Below are 15,337 nucleotides of genomic sequence, written 5' to 3' on the forward strand. Positions count from 1 at the left end.
GTTCTAGTACTGATACACTTGAATATTGAAGTTTGTCTCTTATTTAAGTGTCATTTTATGTAGATAAGAGATTATAATCTGTGGTGAATTATGTGCACTCATTGGTTATTATTATGCTCTTGTTCTAGTAGCTTATACACTTGAATATTGAGGTTTATCTCTTATTTAAGTGTCATTTTATGTAGACGAGATGTTTTGTTAATGTGGTGAGTTATGTGCATCCATTGGTTATTCACATTTTTTTGTGTGTTTGTTAAGCCCATAAGTGGCATTGTGAGGTGATTGCGTGTGGTGGTTGAACTATTATTGAGATTTGCAAAATATCATTTCTTGATATTTATGGGATTTTTAAAAAAATCTCTGAAATTTCAAAACTTTTACTACTTGTTTTTTCCTTGTATGAATAAATGTTTATCGATAAAATTTCATGCATTTCATTGATAACACACACACACATATGTGTGTGTTTTAAAAGATTGTTATTTGGTTTCTTTTACTTAAACCCATTATTCGTTGTGTGAGTGAATTCTAATAGGTTGTGATTTATGAGATTGCTCTCATTCATTATTATCTGCATTAAAAATATTGCATATATATATATATATATATGTTTCATATTTGTATGCATAAATTTAATTAACTCCTCTTTTCTTGAGGGTTCTTTTACATTGTAAGTTTGAGGGGGAGTGTTAAGTTGCATGTATATATATATATACCCATTAGGGGTATTTTGGTAATTTTGGTCCTTGTAATAGGCAGTGGCCATTAGGGGCACATTAGTACTTTTATTTTATTTTGTTCTTTTTGTTTTTATAAGGACTATTTGGTCTTTGACCAAATAGAGCTGTTTGGTTCTTTTTGGGCTAGTCAACATAGAGTTTACTAGTTAATAGAGTTGTTAGAACAGTCCCAACAACTCTATATAAGACTACCGCTTGTGTATAAATAGGGATGAACCTCCTCTTTGTTCTTTAATGCTTATCTTAAAATTATATGCTCAATAAAATATATTTTTTAAAGTTTTTGTATTCTTTTTTTAAATTCTTTGTTGTCTTGAATACACTTGGTGCTTGTGTAGCCTTTGTGCTCTTGTATTGTCCCTTAGTTGGACTTTTGTATGTGCATGTGCACTTTCTGTTTATGATTGTGCAAGCTCTTAGAGGCCCTTGCAGTATTGTGAATGAGGCGTAAAGCGTAAGCCTCAAAAAAAATTGAAAACTTTTAAAAAATTATAAAAAAATATAAAAAAATATCTAAAAATACAAATAAATAAAGAAATGCTTTATTGATGAAATAACAACCAATAATAAATAGAAAATCTCAAATAAGTACTAAAAAATATGAGATTAACATATAAAAGTAACTAAAAACTGATTATATAATTGGAAATATATGAGATTAACCAAAAAAAAGTTAAAATATACTAAGAAACTTATTACATAACTGAAATAACTGAAAAATGTATGAGATTAACCTACAAAAGTTAAAATATATGAGATTATTCTAAAAAATATGAGATTAACATATAAAAATAACTAAAAAAATGATTACATAACTGAAAAATATATGATATTAACCAATAAAAGAAAAAATATACTAAGAAACCGTTTACATAACTGGAAAATATATGAGATTAACCAACACAAGTTAAAATATATGAGATTATTCTAAAAAATATGAGATTAACATATAAAAGTAACTAAAAAACTGATTACATAACTGGAAAATATACGAGATTAACCAACAAAAGTTAAAATATACTAAGAAACCGATTACATAACTGAAATAACTGGAAAATATATGAGATTAACCTACAAAAGTTAAAATATATGAGATTAATATATAAAAGTAACTAAAAACTGATTACATAACTGAAAATATATGAGATTAGCCAACAAAAGTTAAAAAATACTAAGAAACTGATTACATAACTGAAATAACTGAAAAATATATGAGATAACCTACAAAAGTTAAAATATATGAGATTATTCTAAAAAATATGAGATTAACATATAAAAAACTGATTACATAACTGAAAAATATATGAAATTAACCAAAAAAAGTTAAAATATATTAAGAAACTAATTATATGACTGAAATAACTGAAAAATGTACGAGATTAACCAACAAAAGTTAAAATATAGTAATATACTAAGAAACTTATTACATAACTGAAATAACTGAAAAATATATGAGATTAACCTACAAAAATCTTTTTGATTATGTCTTAGAAGTCTTGTTGTAAAAAAAAAAAAATATTGCGCCTTGAGGCACAGGGGGCCACGCCTCAAGGCGAGGCGTGCCTTTTGCACCTCAAGGCGCGTTTTTGATAACACTGGGCCCTTGTTTTGTATTTCCGTATATTTCATTAAAGTATCGACTCAATCTAACCACATAGATGTGTTCAACATCGTTTGTTTGCTAAGGATCAAGCCTTGGATCGTGCTTTTCTGATGTAAAAATGTGACTTTTTTAGTTATAAAATTTTGGCACATTGTGGGTCGTTGATTTTTAGACCCCTTTAAAAATTTAATTACTTGTCATAATCACATGATTCAAAACAAGTTTTTTACTAAACAAACCATGTAGATCACATCCGTAACATTTGACCTACAAAAAATTGGAAATTTTTGAAGTGATTCCTACTCATTAGTTTCATATCTTCATTAGTAGCCAATATTAGCCCATATATATATATATATATATATATATATATATATATATATATATATATATGTGTGTGTGTGTGTGTGTGTGTGTGTGTGTGTGTGTGTGTGTGTGTGTGTGTGTGTGTGTGTGTGTCAAAGTCTGCCGAATCTGAGAAAAGCCGAGCCAAGCAGCACTGTTCAGGCTTTGCTATTTAAACATGACCGTGTAAAATAAGCTTGTCAAGATGCATGTGGACTATTTCATGAACCAGAATGAGCACATTACCAAGCTGTGCTAATAGCAGCTTGATTCATTTATCATCCCTAACCTTAGCATCTTGGAGTCTTAGGGAACCTAGCAACCATGCTCATAATGGCCACAGTCTAACCATCTGTTGGATGGTATTAGCTATAATGCTAAACACTTTAGATTGGCAAAGAAGATGGTTAAAATAAATTGTCATTTTGAGTGACCGGGTAACAGCCTCATTGATGAGCATATGAAGCAGCCTGGTACATTTAATAGTAGTTGGCTCAATGATAGTGCTTCTCAGTTCTGATGTATAACCTGATATCCGGTATGCACAGGAGGAGATTTGGTGCCCTCAGTGGTGGAAACTGGATCAAAAACTCAGATATAATGGAAAATCAATTTAATATGCAAGAAAATTGTTATATGATCCAGCAAATTTCATGCCTTCCAGAACACAAGTTAGAATTTAATCCTATTCATGACGAGTCTTTCAAGTACCTATACTATGGAGAAACAGATGATCATGTGCATCTGTGTCTTTTATCAAGCATGTAGATAGTCAAAATCTATAAGATCCAGAATCCATTACAAGGAACTTTTACAACTTCAAATAGTAGAACATTCCAAATTGCCATTGAAGAAAATCTTACATCCTATAAAAAAGTTTTCTATTATGGAGAATTTTCTAGTGGAGGATCCAATCGAGTGATAGGAATAGTTTGTTATATAAGGATGAAGGATGCAGTGTACTGGTAACTAAAGGCTCAGAATGCTACCTGCAAAGAAGAAAAAGGCATAAAATCTACTATGCCTGAGTTCAGTTCACTAGATTGCAAAATCCATGGGCTTTGACAATAATAATATTTTTCTTACAAGTTATCCTGATCATTGGTCAATTGCGAGAGGCAGAATATCTGGTATTAGAAGCTCCAATAATAAACTATTATGAAAAAAGATTGGCTAGTTTCCTTTGTGGAATTCAAGTTTTTTTTCTTCCAGATAGGCAAATCTGGGGTTAGGCAGACCTCTACCAGTTCATTAATCAGAAAAATCAATTTAGTGATCTTCCTAAAAGGAAGCTAATACAAGGCATAATTCTCAAGAGATAAACCCCTAAAACAAAAATCCAAGACCCAAATCCACTAATACTGTCTCACAATGGACCTTGATTTTCATTAATGGCTCTAGATCTAAGGTCAAGAGATCCAAGACCCATTACAGGTTTCCCCAATAAACTCTCTAAAGTTCTGACTTTCCTTGGACAACCCACATTTTTAGGGGTGGGAAATAGCAAACCTTTGTTCAGTGTAGAAACTTTGCCACAAGTTTTATTGGAATGAGTTTCAACATTAGGTGTCATATCCTCTTTAGCTGAGCAAGGAGAATCTCTATACTCTACATTAAGCAATATCTAATCCTTCAATTTGAGAATGCCTTCCAACTTTGGATGCCTCATTTAACAAAGAATCCTCATGACCAATTAAACTATCAAATCCTTCCTTATTAGCTGCCTTGAAAATCTCTCCCATTCCCAAGGAAAAAAGATCTGAATTAGAGTCCAAAATAGGAGAAACCCTTGCCACCTTCACTGGTTTTTTGGAACTGGAAGACCATGAATATCTTTTCAAAGCTATGGAGAATCAATTACTTTCTCCAGTTCTCAATTTAGGTTGCTGATCTACAAAGAATTAGGAACATATCAACAGATTCATCAGGAGTTAGCCTAACCATGTGAGTCAGGGATAAGGCACCAGATCGCTTATCTGAGGAACTGATGTTTAATTCGTTTTTGTTTTAAGATACAACTGAAATTACATGTTGAATGATGGTTCTCACCCTCCTAAGCTAAAACAAGAGAACATCAAAAACTGCATAAAAGTTGGTATGCATGCAGGTCTCCAAGGTTTAGATTTGAAGTCATACGTAATGAGTTTGAAATGTACAATAAATAAACAAAGTACATAGAAAAGATGATTCAATCAAATCCAATCAGATATAGGGGATGTAAGACTGCATAAAAGTCCAATCAAACAAGTCCATTGAGGGTTTTTCAATCCCATCCAGACAGAGATGATTCATAGGTTGGCATATAAGTGCACCTTATTTGTGACACACCTGAGAAAATATCAAAACACGATGATTTGTCTCACGTAACCTGGTCAGAAGTTTGTCAAGTATAACGAGCTTCCCACTGCTCATAATGATACGTTGAACTTTACAACTGTCATTAAGGTTGGCATCCCCACCATAGCCATGATCTGCACTTTCAAATAGAAATGGGTGATTGCAGCATTTTTTCAACTCCACAACGATGTTAAGCAGTGAAACCTGGAAATTCAGACTGTTAATCAGTGGACATCATTATACCAAGAGGAATAATATAATTTCAATTACAAACAGACTAGGATGAAGGTATGCTACTCATTCATCGAAGAAATAACTAACCTGGTTACCACGTACTCCCTTGTTTAGATCATGGAAGTTCCTCTCCAAAATCCACTTGTAGTATCTGGCCAAATGCAACATGTCAGGTTACCAAGACCAAATATATTTGCCAGCTAGTTTTGAGCAAGCATTGATCCTTACTGTTTTTGAAGAGGAGTCATTTCAACTCTAAGTATCCGCTCAATCTTTGGAGGCAATGATTTCTCAACATCTTTGATAACTCTTCGAAGAAGGTGAGGTCTTAATTCTTTGTGAAGACTAGCAAGCTACAAAGAGCCATGAAAATGGTTAATCAAAATATCTGAAGTGCAAAAGAGAAAAGTTAAAAAAAAAGTCAAAGTTTAGTTGCCACTGTATATATATGGATCATGAGTCATGACTGCAAAAAAGTATGTACCTCAATCTCATTAAACGAGCTCAGATTCTTGTATCTGTCAACAAACATGTCCTTGTTTTTGAACTTCTCAGGCTCAAGAAAATGTAGGAGAGCCCTACATGATCAGCACTGAATTAGAAAGATTGACTCAAAACTCCACTAGCATAATCATAAAATTGAATGAGAACAACAGTTCGTCCAAAGGAATTAATAAAGCAAGAAAACTAGCCTGATATCCATTTACCATGATACCACCATTGGAAATGCAAACAACATAACTAGACATGCCAACTGGAATATAAGAAAACCAACATTTCACTAAAAATTTGATTGAGAGAACACAGGCAGATTACTTTATGACGGATGCAGACCATTAATAATCCATCACCATGTATTTACAACTTACAACAACAGTATATACCTGAACAGTTCAGGTATACAGTATATACCTATGATTAAAGAAGCTTCAAGCATGGTATGTGATACAATAAAGAAGGGAAATTGAGTGGAACCAAGTCTTTGAAAATGGAAATAAAATGGGTACCTCTCATAGGGATGAATTTTGGGTTACCCTTTCTTTGGACCTTGTCAATAATCGAACTTACAGATAAAAACCGAGTGCCATTTGATGAGTCACTGAGAACAAGGGAGAGAGATATGGAAAGCATGAAGTAACAAAAGTGGAAGTCATTTGGTTTGACATTTCAGGTTATTTCAAGTGATTGATAAAATGAAACTTTGATATGATTTAGGTGTACTTCATATGATTTAGGTGCATTTCTCATTGGAAAATGGAAGTTGCACTGCCTGATATGCAGATTCGAAGAAGCACGGGATTAGTAGCATGTCCCCTCAGGAATGTGTGTGTGTGTGTGTGTCTGTGTTCATGTGCATGTATCAGCATATCTATTTTCAGTTTGTAAAAAACTCATGGACAATCATTAGGTATCAGCACATAATTTTGAACCTTTTGTTAAAGACTTAAAGTATGTATTTATATATGTATATATATATATTCTTAAATATAAAAGAATATATATAATGCCCAACAGGGGTATTTTGGTCATTTCACATCATGTAACTAGGTTAGTTCAATGGGAATAGGTTAGTTAATTGTTTTTCTATTTTTTTAATAAATGTAATTATGTTAGCCATAAGGGACTTTATGGGAAATACTCATAAAGTCATTGGGATTGCTCCCTCTCTTTTGTGTTGTGTATAAATAGGGACATATTCTCCCCATTTATTTTAAGGCTTTTAGCTAAGCATTTCATTAATAAAATCCTCCATTTTTTATATTCGTTGCAAGCCCTAGTTGGCTTCTTGTGTTGTCCTTAGTGGACTTGTGGTTGTGCACGTTGCATTGTGCTTTTGTATGCCCTTAGTTGGCTTGTATTTATCTCCCGCTCATTTCATTACATGGTATTAGAGTCATAGTGCTCATGATCTTGTGGAAAGCGTTCGTGTTCGTGAAACATCCAAAAGTGTTCATGGTGCTTGCAAGTGGACATATTCTTCCACACTTTTCTCTTTCACTCTTTCTATCATTCAAATGGAGCATGAACACAAAATTGATCTCTCTTCAAACTCAATGGTACCAACTACACGATATGGACCTCCACTATAGAGAACAACCTCAAAGGAAAGAAACATTGAGGATATGTGAAGGGCACGATTCCTATACCTCAACTCAAGCTGACCAAACTCGAAGGAGGTCAAGAAAAGGCTCTTGAAGGAGATGCTCGATCCAAAGCTATTGAATATCATCAAGAAAAAATAGAAAATTGGGAGAGTAATCATGCAAAGATACTTGCAAAATGCATGGTTTATGAATAACGATGAAATAAAAATTTGTGCTAACATTGTCAAATTTAGAAAAGCAAATAAACCTTGGTTGTTCATGAAAGGCATGTACACTAAAAAAGTTTTTGCAAGAGAAAATTAGAACCAAGTGGCCACCGAAGATGTGGCCACCGAAGAGGCATGTGCATTGTCCCCTCTTTGGGATAAATTGACACTTTTTGAGACAAAGTGAGTGGCCACCGAAGATGTGGACTTAGGCGGAAACAAATAAAAAAATTTATTTTTTTCAATTTTTGTATGGATTACGCCTAAAGTTTGAACAAGTAAGATCCTCTCTCCTTCATAGAAGATGTGGTTGCCGAAGTGTGCCAAGAGGAAGCTCATCTTGGCATGGCTAAACGAGGGGATGGAGTATTGGCCGTATCTAGGCCCGAGAAAAATGATAGAGCATATAGACCTCCACAATTTGGAAGGCAAAATGGCTCATGAAACAATAACTATAGAGGATCACAAAAGCCTATTTGTCATTTTTGCAATGAGCCGAGTCATATTAGACCGTTTTATCCAAAGCTTAGAAACAAGGTGGCTTTTGTAGAAGAATCCACACCAAAGAAAGAGGAAGAAAGCAAAGTGGAGGTGAACAAAAGAGACTCTTTGTCAACTAACTATGGCACTTCAACAAATAATCAAATCTTCATCTTCTACATTGAGTGTTGCCATTGCCTCCTCTACTTATCCCGGTGAGTGCTCATGGATTCTTGACTCGAGAGCTTCCTTTAATATGACCCCACATGAGAATGATATGTCCGACGTATGCACTAATCAAAATTTGCCTTGTATTTCAACCATTGATGGAACATCTTTAAAAAAAATATATTAGAAATTTAGATTCTAAAAATTCTCAAAACTTTTATGTTCCTAAGTTAAATTTAAATCCTTTTTCGTATCTCAAATTTCTGACCATGAATGTGAAATCTCCTTTTCATCTAAAGGTTGCTTTGTGCAGGATCTTCGATTCTAAAAATGGATTGGGCAAGGCCATAGGAGGGAAAATCTCTATTTCATGGACTATTTATCTCTTCCATCACAATAATTTTGTAACTATGCCCAAGATAATGATATTGAAACTTAGCATAAAAAAACTTGGACATCCAAGCTATTAAAAAATGTATTTTTTTTCTTTTAAGGAAAGATTTTGTAATGGCAAAAATGTTGTGTGCAAAGATTGTATACTTGGCAAAATGAAATCTATTCATTTTCCAAGTAGAACTTTCATTTCTAAAAGACCTTTTAAGTTAGTGCATTCAGATGTTTGGGGTCCTTCGATTGTATCGAAAGGAAATTATTCATATTATGTGACATTTATAAATGATTTTACTAGATATGTATGGGTCTAGTTTTTCAATTTAAAATCCGATGTATTTTCTTTCTTCAATAGGATGTCGAGGTCGGGTAGACCTTCTGTAAGCAGGTGATTGAATGAAAACAGAAGGAGAATTTTGCTCCTAATTAGAGCTGGGAGGTACCTCCTTCTCACGTCGAGAGTAAACAATGCCTTTAAACATTTCGGGGGCCAATAGTGGTTCAGAAATCACACTTTCCTGAGTCTTTTGCCCAGCAGTAGATACGTTTCCCTCATCTCTTTGATTATATTCAAAAGAACAAACACCATCAATACTAGAAAAGAGATCTGAGTTCAACCAAGGGTGATAAACTTCAATTTCAGGAGTGTTAGTATTATGACCAAAATTTGGTTCGTCAAACACAACATTTCTGGATATTTTGATGTGCTTGCTCACAGGATCATAGCATCTGTAGCCTTTGTAATCATCCGCATACCCCACAAATTTGCACTTTAAGCCTTATCCTGAAACTTGTGCTGCATTGAACTGTCAACATGAACATAACATACACACCTGAATACACACAACAACAACTACGCCTTCATCCCAAAACAATTGGGGTCGGCGATATAAACCAAAAAAGAAAATCATTCTGGGTCTTCCACATGAATTCTTCTCCTCCAATCATTTCTAACTAATGCCATGTCCTCGGTGAGGTTCAAAGCATTCATATCCTTTCCTATCATCTCCATTCATGTCTTCCTAAGCCTACCCAGACCTCTTTTAACTAATATATTTTCTCATTTCTCCATCCTTCTAACTGGAGCATCATTAGGCCTTCGCTGAATATGTCCAAACCACCGTAAACGATTTTCTCTTATCTTATTTTAAATGGGTGCAACGCCTACCTTCTTATGTATCTCCTCGTTCTGAATCTTATCTTTTATTGTATTTCCACACATCCATCTAAGCATACGCATCTCAGCTACACTCATTTTTTGAATATGATGTCTCTTGGCAGCCCAACATTCCGTACCATATAGTAAAGCGGGCCTAATAGTCGTCCTATAAAACTTTCCCTTCAACCGCAATGGCATTCTATGATCGCACAACACTTCAGTTGCACTTTTCAATTTCATCCACCCAACCTTTATCCAATGATTTACATCTCCATCAGTTTCTCCATACTTTTGAATGATAGATCCCAAATATTTGAAACAATCATCCACCGGTATTTCTTGTTCACCACGCTTCACTACACTCCCATCACTACTTCGCTGCTTACTAAACCGACATTCCATATATTCTGTCTTACTCTTACTCAACTTAAAACCTCTTGCTTCCAATGTCTGTCTCCATAATTCTAACTTAGCATTAACCTCAGCTCTAGACTCGTCAATCAAAACAATATCATCAGCAAACAGCATACACCACAATACATTTTCTTGAATTGATCTCGTAAGCTCATCCATCACTATAGCAAATAGGAAAGGGCTTAAAGCAGATCCTTGATGTAACCCAACCGTTATAGGAAAATTGGTTGTCACCCCTCCACAAGTGCGGATATTAGTTACTACTCCTTCATACATATCTTTAATTATACTAATGTACTTGAGGAAAATTGGTTGTCACCCAAATACACGCAAATTATGATAATTTGGATGCACACCATGCAAGGTGAAATAGGGTGAATTGTTTTCAAAGATGTTCATGGGCAAGCGATTTATGACATAGACTGATGTATGATAACTGGAAGATTACTATCATGCATCATGCTCATTGCACTCTCGACAATATGGTGATGCTTTTGTTCAGCAATCTCATTCTGTTGAGGTGTATGAGGGCAAGACACTTGTCTACTTATTCCATTTGTTTGGAGGAAATTAATAAAGTCATTTGAAGAGAATTCGCCCCCTCCATCACATTAGAAACAAATAATATTCTCAGAGAATTGATTTTGAACAAATGAATGAAAATTCCGAAATAACTTGAAGGTTTCAGATTTACTTTTCATAAAGAAGATCCATGTATATCGAGAATAACTATCAACAAAGATGAGATAATATCTACTGCTAGACATGGAAGGAACTGGAGTCGGGCCCCAAACATCAGAACATATAATTTCAAATGGTCTTGAAGCTCTTTTATTAATGGAATGAAAAGGAAGAACATGACTCTTACACCAAAGACAACTAGAACTTTTTTTATTATCGACACTTAAATTTAGACTTGACTTGCGAATAAGACTACTTGAAACAAGCTTATCAATAAAGCGACTACTGCAATGACCCAAACGATCATGCCAAAGATTCGGCTCAATACATTCAGAAAGATTAAAAACACTCTCTGGAGGAACTGAAGATGATGATATGAGCTTCAAGATGAAATCAACAGGCTAAACACGAGAAGAAGGATTCTCTTGGAACACGTACATATTCCCTTGACGTTTTTCTTCAGCGAACATTTTCCTCGTGTGAAGGTCATTAACACAAACAGAAGGAGTAAACTCAACTGAAGCATTAATGTCATCTACAAGCTTAGACACAGAAACAATATTTTCTTGATATTAGGAGCATGAATGACATTTGAAAGAGCAAGAGAAGAGTTGGACATAGGAATTACAGAATTTTCAATGTGTGAAATATGGTGGTGAGACCCATCTCCAGTAACTATTCTATTTCTACCAACATAAGGAACAAGATTTAGGAGCTTACCAGCATCACCAGTGACATGAGTGGCTCCACCAGAATCAACATACCAAGTGCCTTGATTATTATGTTTGATATTCAATTCAGCCAAGGCAGATAATAACAACTCTTTGACTTCTTCACTGTTCTTCAATGTATCTGTTCATTTTCTTGTCTCCAATTGCTTTCCTCTATTTTGCGGGTTAAACCAACAATTTGCCTTTATATGCCCTTTTTTGTTGCAGAGAAAGGGGGTAGGTATTGTCCTTTGCCTTTGCCCATTGAGAGGAATATTGAGTGTAGGTAATATTCCATGACTTCCTTGTCCATTTCTTTCCTGACCCCCTCTTTCTCGAAAACCATACCTACCAAGTCCTCGCCTATAGGCTACTCTTGTGGCAAGTGTAGAGAGGGAGAGGGAGAGGGAGAGAGAGGGAAAGACGTCTTGATCGTATTTAGGTCTAATCTCCTCTAGTTTAAATAGAGATTATCCAAAAGAATAAATTTACATATGGGTCTCTCATTATTTAGAAAATACCAAAACAACCTTAAGTATAAATAAAACTTTAAGAGGTCGACTTATCTTAACACTCCCCCTCAAGCCAAAGCATAGATATCAATCATGCTCAGCTTGCCGCAACATTTTGAGAAACTGGACCTAGCAAAAGGCTTTGTAAAAATATCTGCAACTTGATCCTCAGAGATTACATGCTTGGTAGAGATATGTCCAGGTTGAATTGTATCTCTTATGTAGTGGCAGTCAACTTCAATATGTTTTGTCCTCTCATGAAATATCGGATTATTGGCTATATATGTAGCTGTCTTATTATCACACATCATCACCATAGGAGATGAAACCTTCACTTGAAGATCAGTCAACACAGTTCGAACCCACATCAATTCAGCTGTCGTTTAGGCCATAGCCCTATATTCTGATTCGGCACTCAACTTATCAACCACGGTTTGCTTCTTGCTTCTCCAAGAAATCAAGTTACCTCCCACAAATACACAGAATCCTGTGGTAGATTTTCTATCCTCTACAGACCCAGCATCAGAGTAAGCAACTACCTCTGGGGTATCCCCTTTCTTGAATAATAACCCTTTTCCAGGGGAAGATTTTAAGTACCTGAGTATCATCATTGTAGCATTCCAGTGTACCTCAATCGGTTTGTCCATGAATTGGCTAACCTTGCTTACAGCCAAAGCAATATCAGGTTTAGGCATTGTCACATATAGTAACTTTCCTACCAATGAGCGATAGCTCCTGCTATCAACAGGTTTTGACCCCTCATCCAATAAATGAACTTTGTGATCCATGAGAATATTTGTTGGTTCAGCTCCCAACATTCTTGTCTCTTTTAATAAATCAAGAACATACTTTTGTTGAGACAAAACCACGCCCTCACTGCTCCTGGCCACTTCTATGCCCAGAAAGTATCTAAGTGGACCAAGGTCTTTTGTAACAAAATGTTTTTGAAGATAAGCCTTTGTAGTTGCAATATCTTTCATGTTATCTCCTGTAAGGATGATGTCATCCACATATACCACATAACGACTAGGCCTGAGTTAGTTTTCCTAATAAATAATGTGTGGTCTGACGCTGACCTATTAAAACCAAACTTTGACATCACATCAAACAACTTTTGAAACCATGCATGAGGACTTTGCTTCAGACCATATATCGCCTTTCTTAATCTGCACACCTTCTGACACTCCCCCTCAAGCTCGAACGCAGGAGGTTGTTGCATGTATACTGTTTCAGACAGATCCCCGTATAGGAATGCATTTTTCATATCTAGTTGACACAAACTCCATCCATGGTGAACAGCTACTGAGAGAACAAGACGGATGGTGCCTATCCGTGCGACGGGAGAAAATGTCTCAAAGAAATCAACACCATATATCTAAGTATAACCTTTTGCTACTAACCTGGCCTTATATCTTTCAATTGAACCATCTGAGTTGTACTTAATGGTATATACCCATTTGCATCCAACAATGTCCGCATCCACTGGGGGATCAACAAGGTCCCATGTCTGTTGAGACAGTAAAGCATCCATTTCGTCTTGCATAGCCTGCTTCCACCTGCTATCGAGTACTGCCGTTTGATAACTCAAAGGAATAGTTTCAGCAGATAAGGCATTCAAAAATCTGTAGAAAATCCAATACTGATCTTCACGATTCTTGAGTTTATGAACTCTTAAAATCAAGATCTACCAAAACTCTCATCCAGGCCAAAACCTGCCTGTAGAGTCAATGCTGACATCAGCACTAAAGAGCATGGGTTCCGAGGTAAACTTCAGAGAACTGCAAGAATGAAGTCTCCTTCCTAAGATCAGGTCCTCTTATTCCAAGTATGCTCTGATACCATGAACAAAGCCAAGCCCATGCATAGAAGAAACATCAAGCAAGAGGAAGATGAGAGAAGAAAACTAAAATCTTCATTAAAGAATAACTAAAATGGTTACAACAATGTATGAGAGTCGTCCTCCCTTGACTCACAAAAAGACAAAAATCATAGACTCCAACACCCCATGACTAAGTACAAGAACACCCCTGAAAAAGAATATGTACAAGAGTGCAATGGTAGCACATATACTAATAATGCACGTTACATTCCTCAACACTGGTACCATGTTGAATTGGCCACTTTTAGTATATAAAATGGTTTCCTTCACTTCTGAATCCAAAAGGATTCTATTATGAGTCATTCTGTCAGACATGCACACATACGTATACACAGACAAAGGCTTTTTTTTCCTATGGTCAAATTAAAGTTATTCATATGACAAAATGCAATATAAACCAAGCAAGAGCTAAGAAAAACAAGGAATCCTTGATGCATTAACCAAATACAAAAGGATGAAAAAGATATGCATCAATACCATAACTCCTCCACACTGTTCTGCAGTGGTGTTCCTGTGATGAGCACCTTGTTCTTGGTGCTCAATTCCTGTAGAAACACAAATACCAACATTCATATTTCCATCCATACAAGTTTTTACAGCGTGCTGAATTGAAGTGGCAGTGACTTGTCATGAATATTAAAAAACTCAACTATAGCAAAGAATAGAAAATTAAAAAATAGGAAAGATTCGGGTTGGAGGAGCAACTCACTAAAAGGGTTGTATATAATGAAGCTTCACTATTCTTTAGCCTATGAGCCTCATCCACCATAAGGTAATTCCACTTAATCTTGGAGAAAACAGCCTTGTCTTTCAAGACCACCTCATACGTGGTCAATAAGGTATTAAATTTAATATGCCGACCACTCTTCTTATCTGTATAAAACTCATACTGTTGACATATCTGCAGCCAAAGCACAAAAGGAGTGAATATCTTATGAGCAACTAAACCAAGCTAGCTCAAAGATGAGCAAGAAGTGATTTCTCAACCCAACTTTAGGTATGAAAATTTTTCCTGGATAGCTGATTTCTGCCCGTGTAATACAATGAAAGTTTTTCTCAAGTTTGCCACCACTTTTTAACTCAAAAAGTACCCTAGACATTGAATCACTGCAGCAAGAAATGATAGAGGCTTGATCTTTGAGTCTTAACTGATCACCATATTGCTATTTGATAGATAAAAGAACAATAGATTGAGGAAATATTCCCCATATCTAGAAAAAGTGCTAGGAAAAGGGTGCACTAGTTGAAGCAGAAGGCAATGTGCAGCTTTAACCATGTTTTCAAAACCAAATCCTCTCATAGAGACAACCAAAGTAAGAAAGCTTGCATTTCTAACTAAATAGCAAGTCCATATTGAATAAATAAGAAAGGAAA

The 15,337-nt window shown here is 35.3% G+C and overlaps 1 protein-coding gene across 5 annotated transcripts in view; it reads right to left on the minus strand.

Annotated features, from left to right (window-relative positions):
• Positions 1-15,337, minus strand: part of LOC149836728 (protein CHROMATIN REMODELING 5-like) — a 54,658-nt gene that overhangs the window by 13,271 nt on the left and 26,050 nt on the right. For all 5 annotated transcript variants that reach the window (XM_090005551.1, XM_090005550.1, XM_090005547.1 and 2 more), the window contains exons 15-20: positions 14,673-14,864; positions 14,441-14,508; positions 5,744-5,837; positions 5,488-5,612; positions 5,347-5,410; positions 5,017-5,229 (exon numbers count right to left, since the gene is read on the minus strand). In XM_090005551.1, coding sequence (XP_089861677.1) covers positions 5,017-5,229; positions 5,347-5,410; positions 5,488-5,612; positions 5,744-5,837; positions 14,441-14,508; positions 14,673-14,864 — 756 coding nt within the window. The remainder of the gene's footprint in view (positions 1-5,016; positions 5,230-5,346; positions 5,411-5,487; positions 5,613-5,743; positions 5,838-14,440; positions 14,509-14,672; positions 14,865-15,337) is intronic.

Source organism: Nuphar pumila, chromosome 5, assembly GCF_984573655.1.
Source record: "Nuphar pumila chromosome 5, dmNupPumi1.hap1.1, whole genome shotgun sequence".
Lineage (NCBI taxonomy): Eukaryota > Viridiplantae > Streptophyta > Magnoliopsida > Nymphaeales > Nymphaeaceae > Nuphar > Nuphar pumila.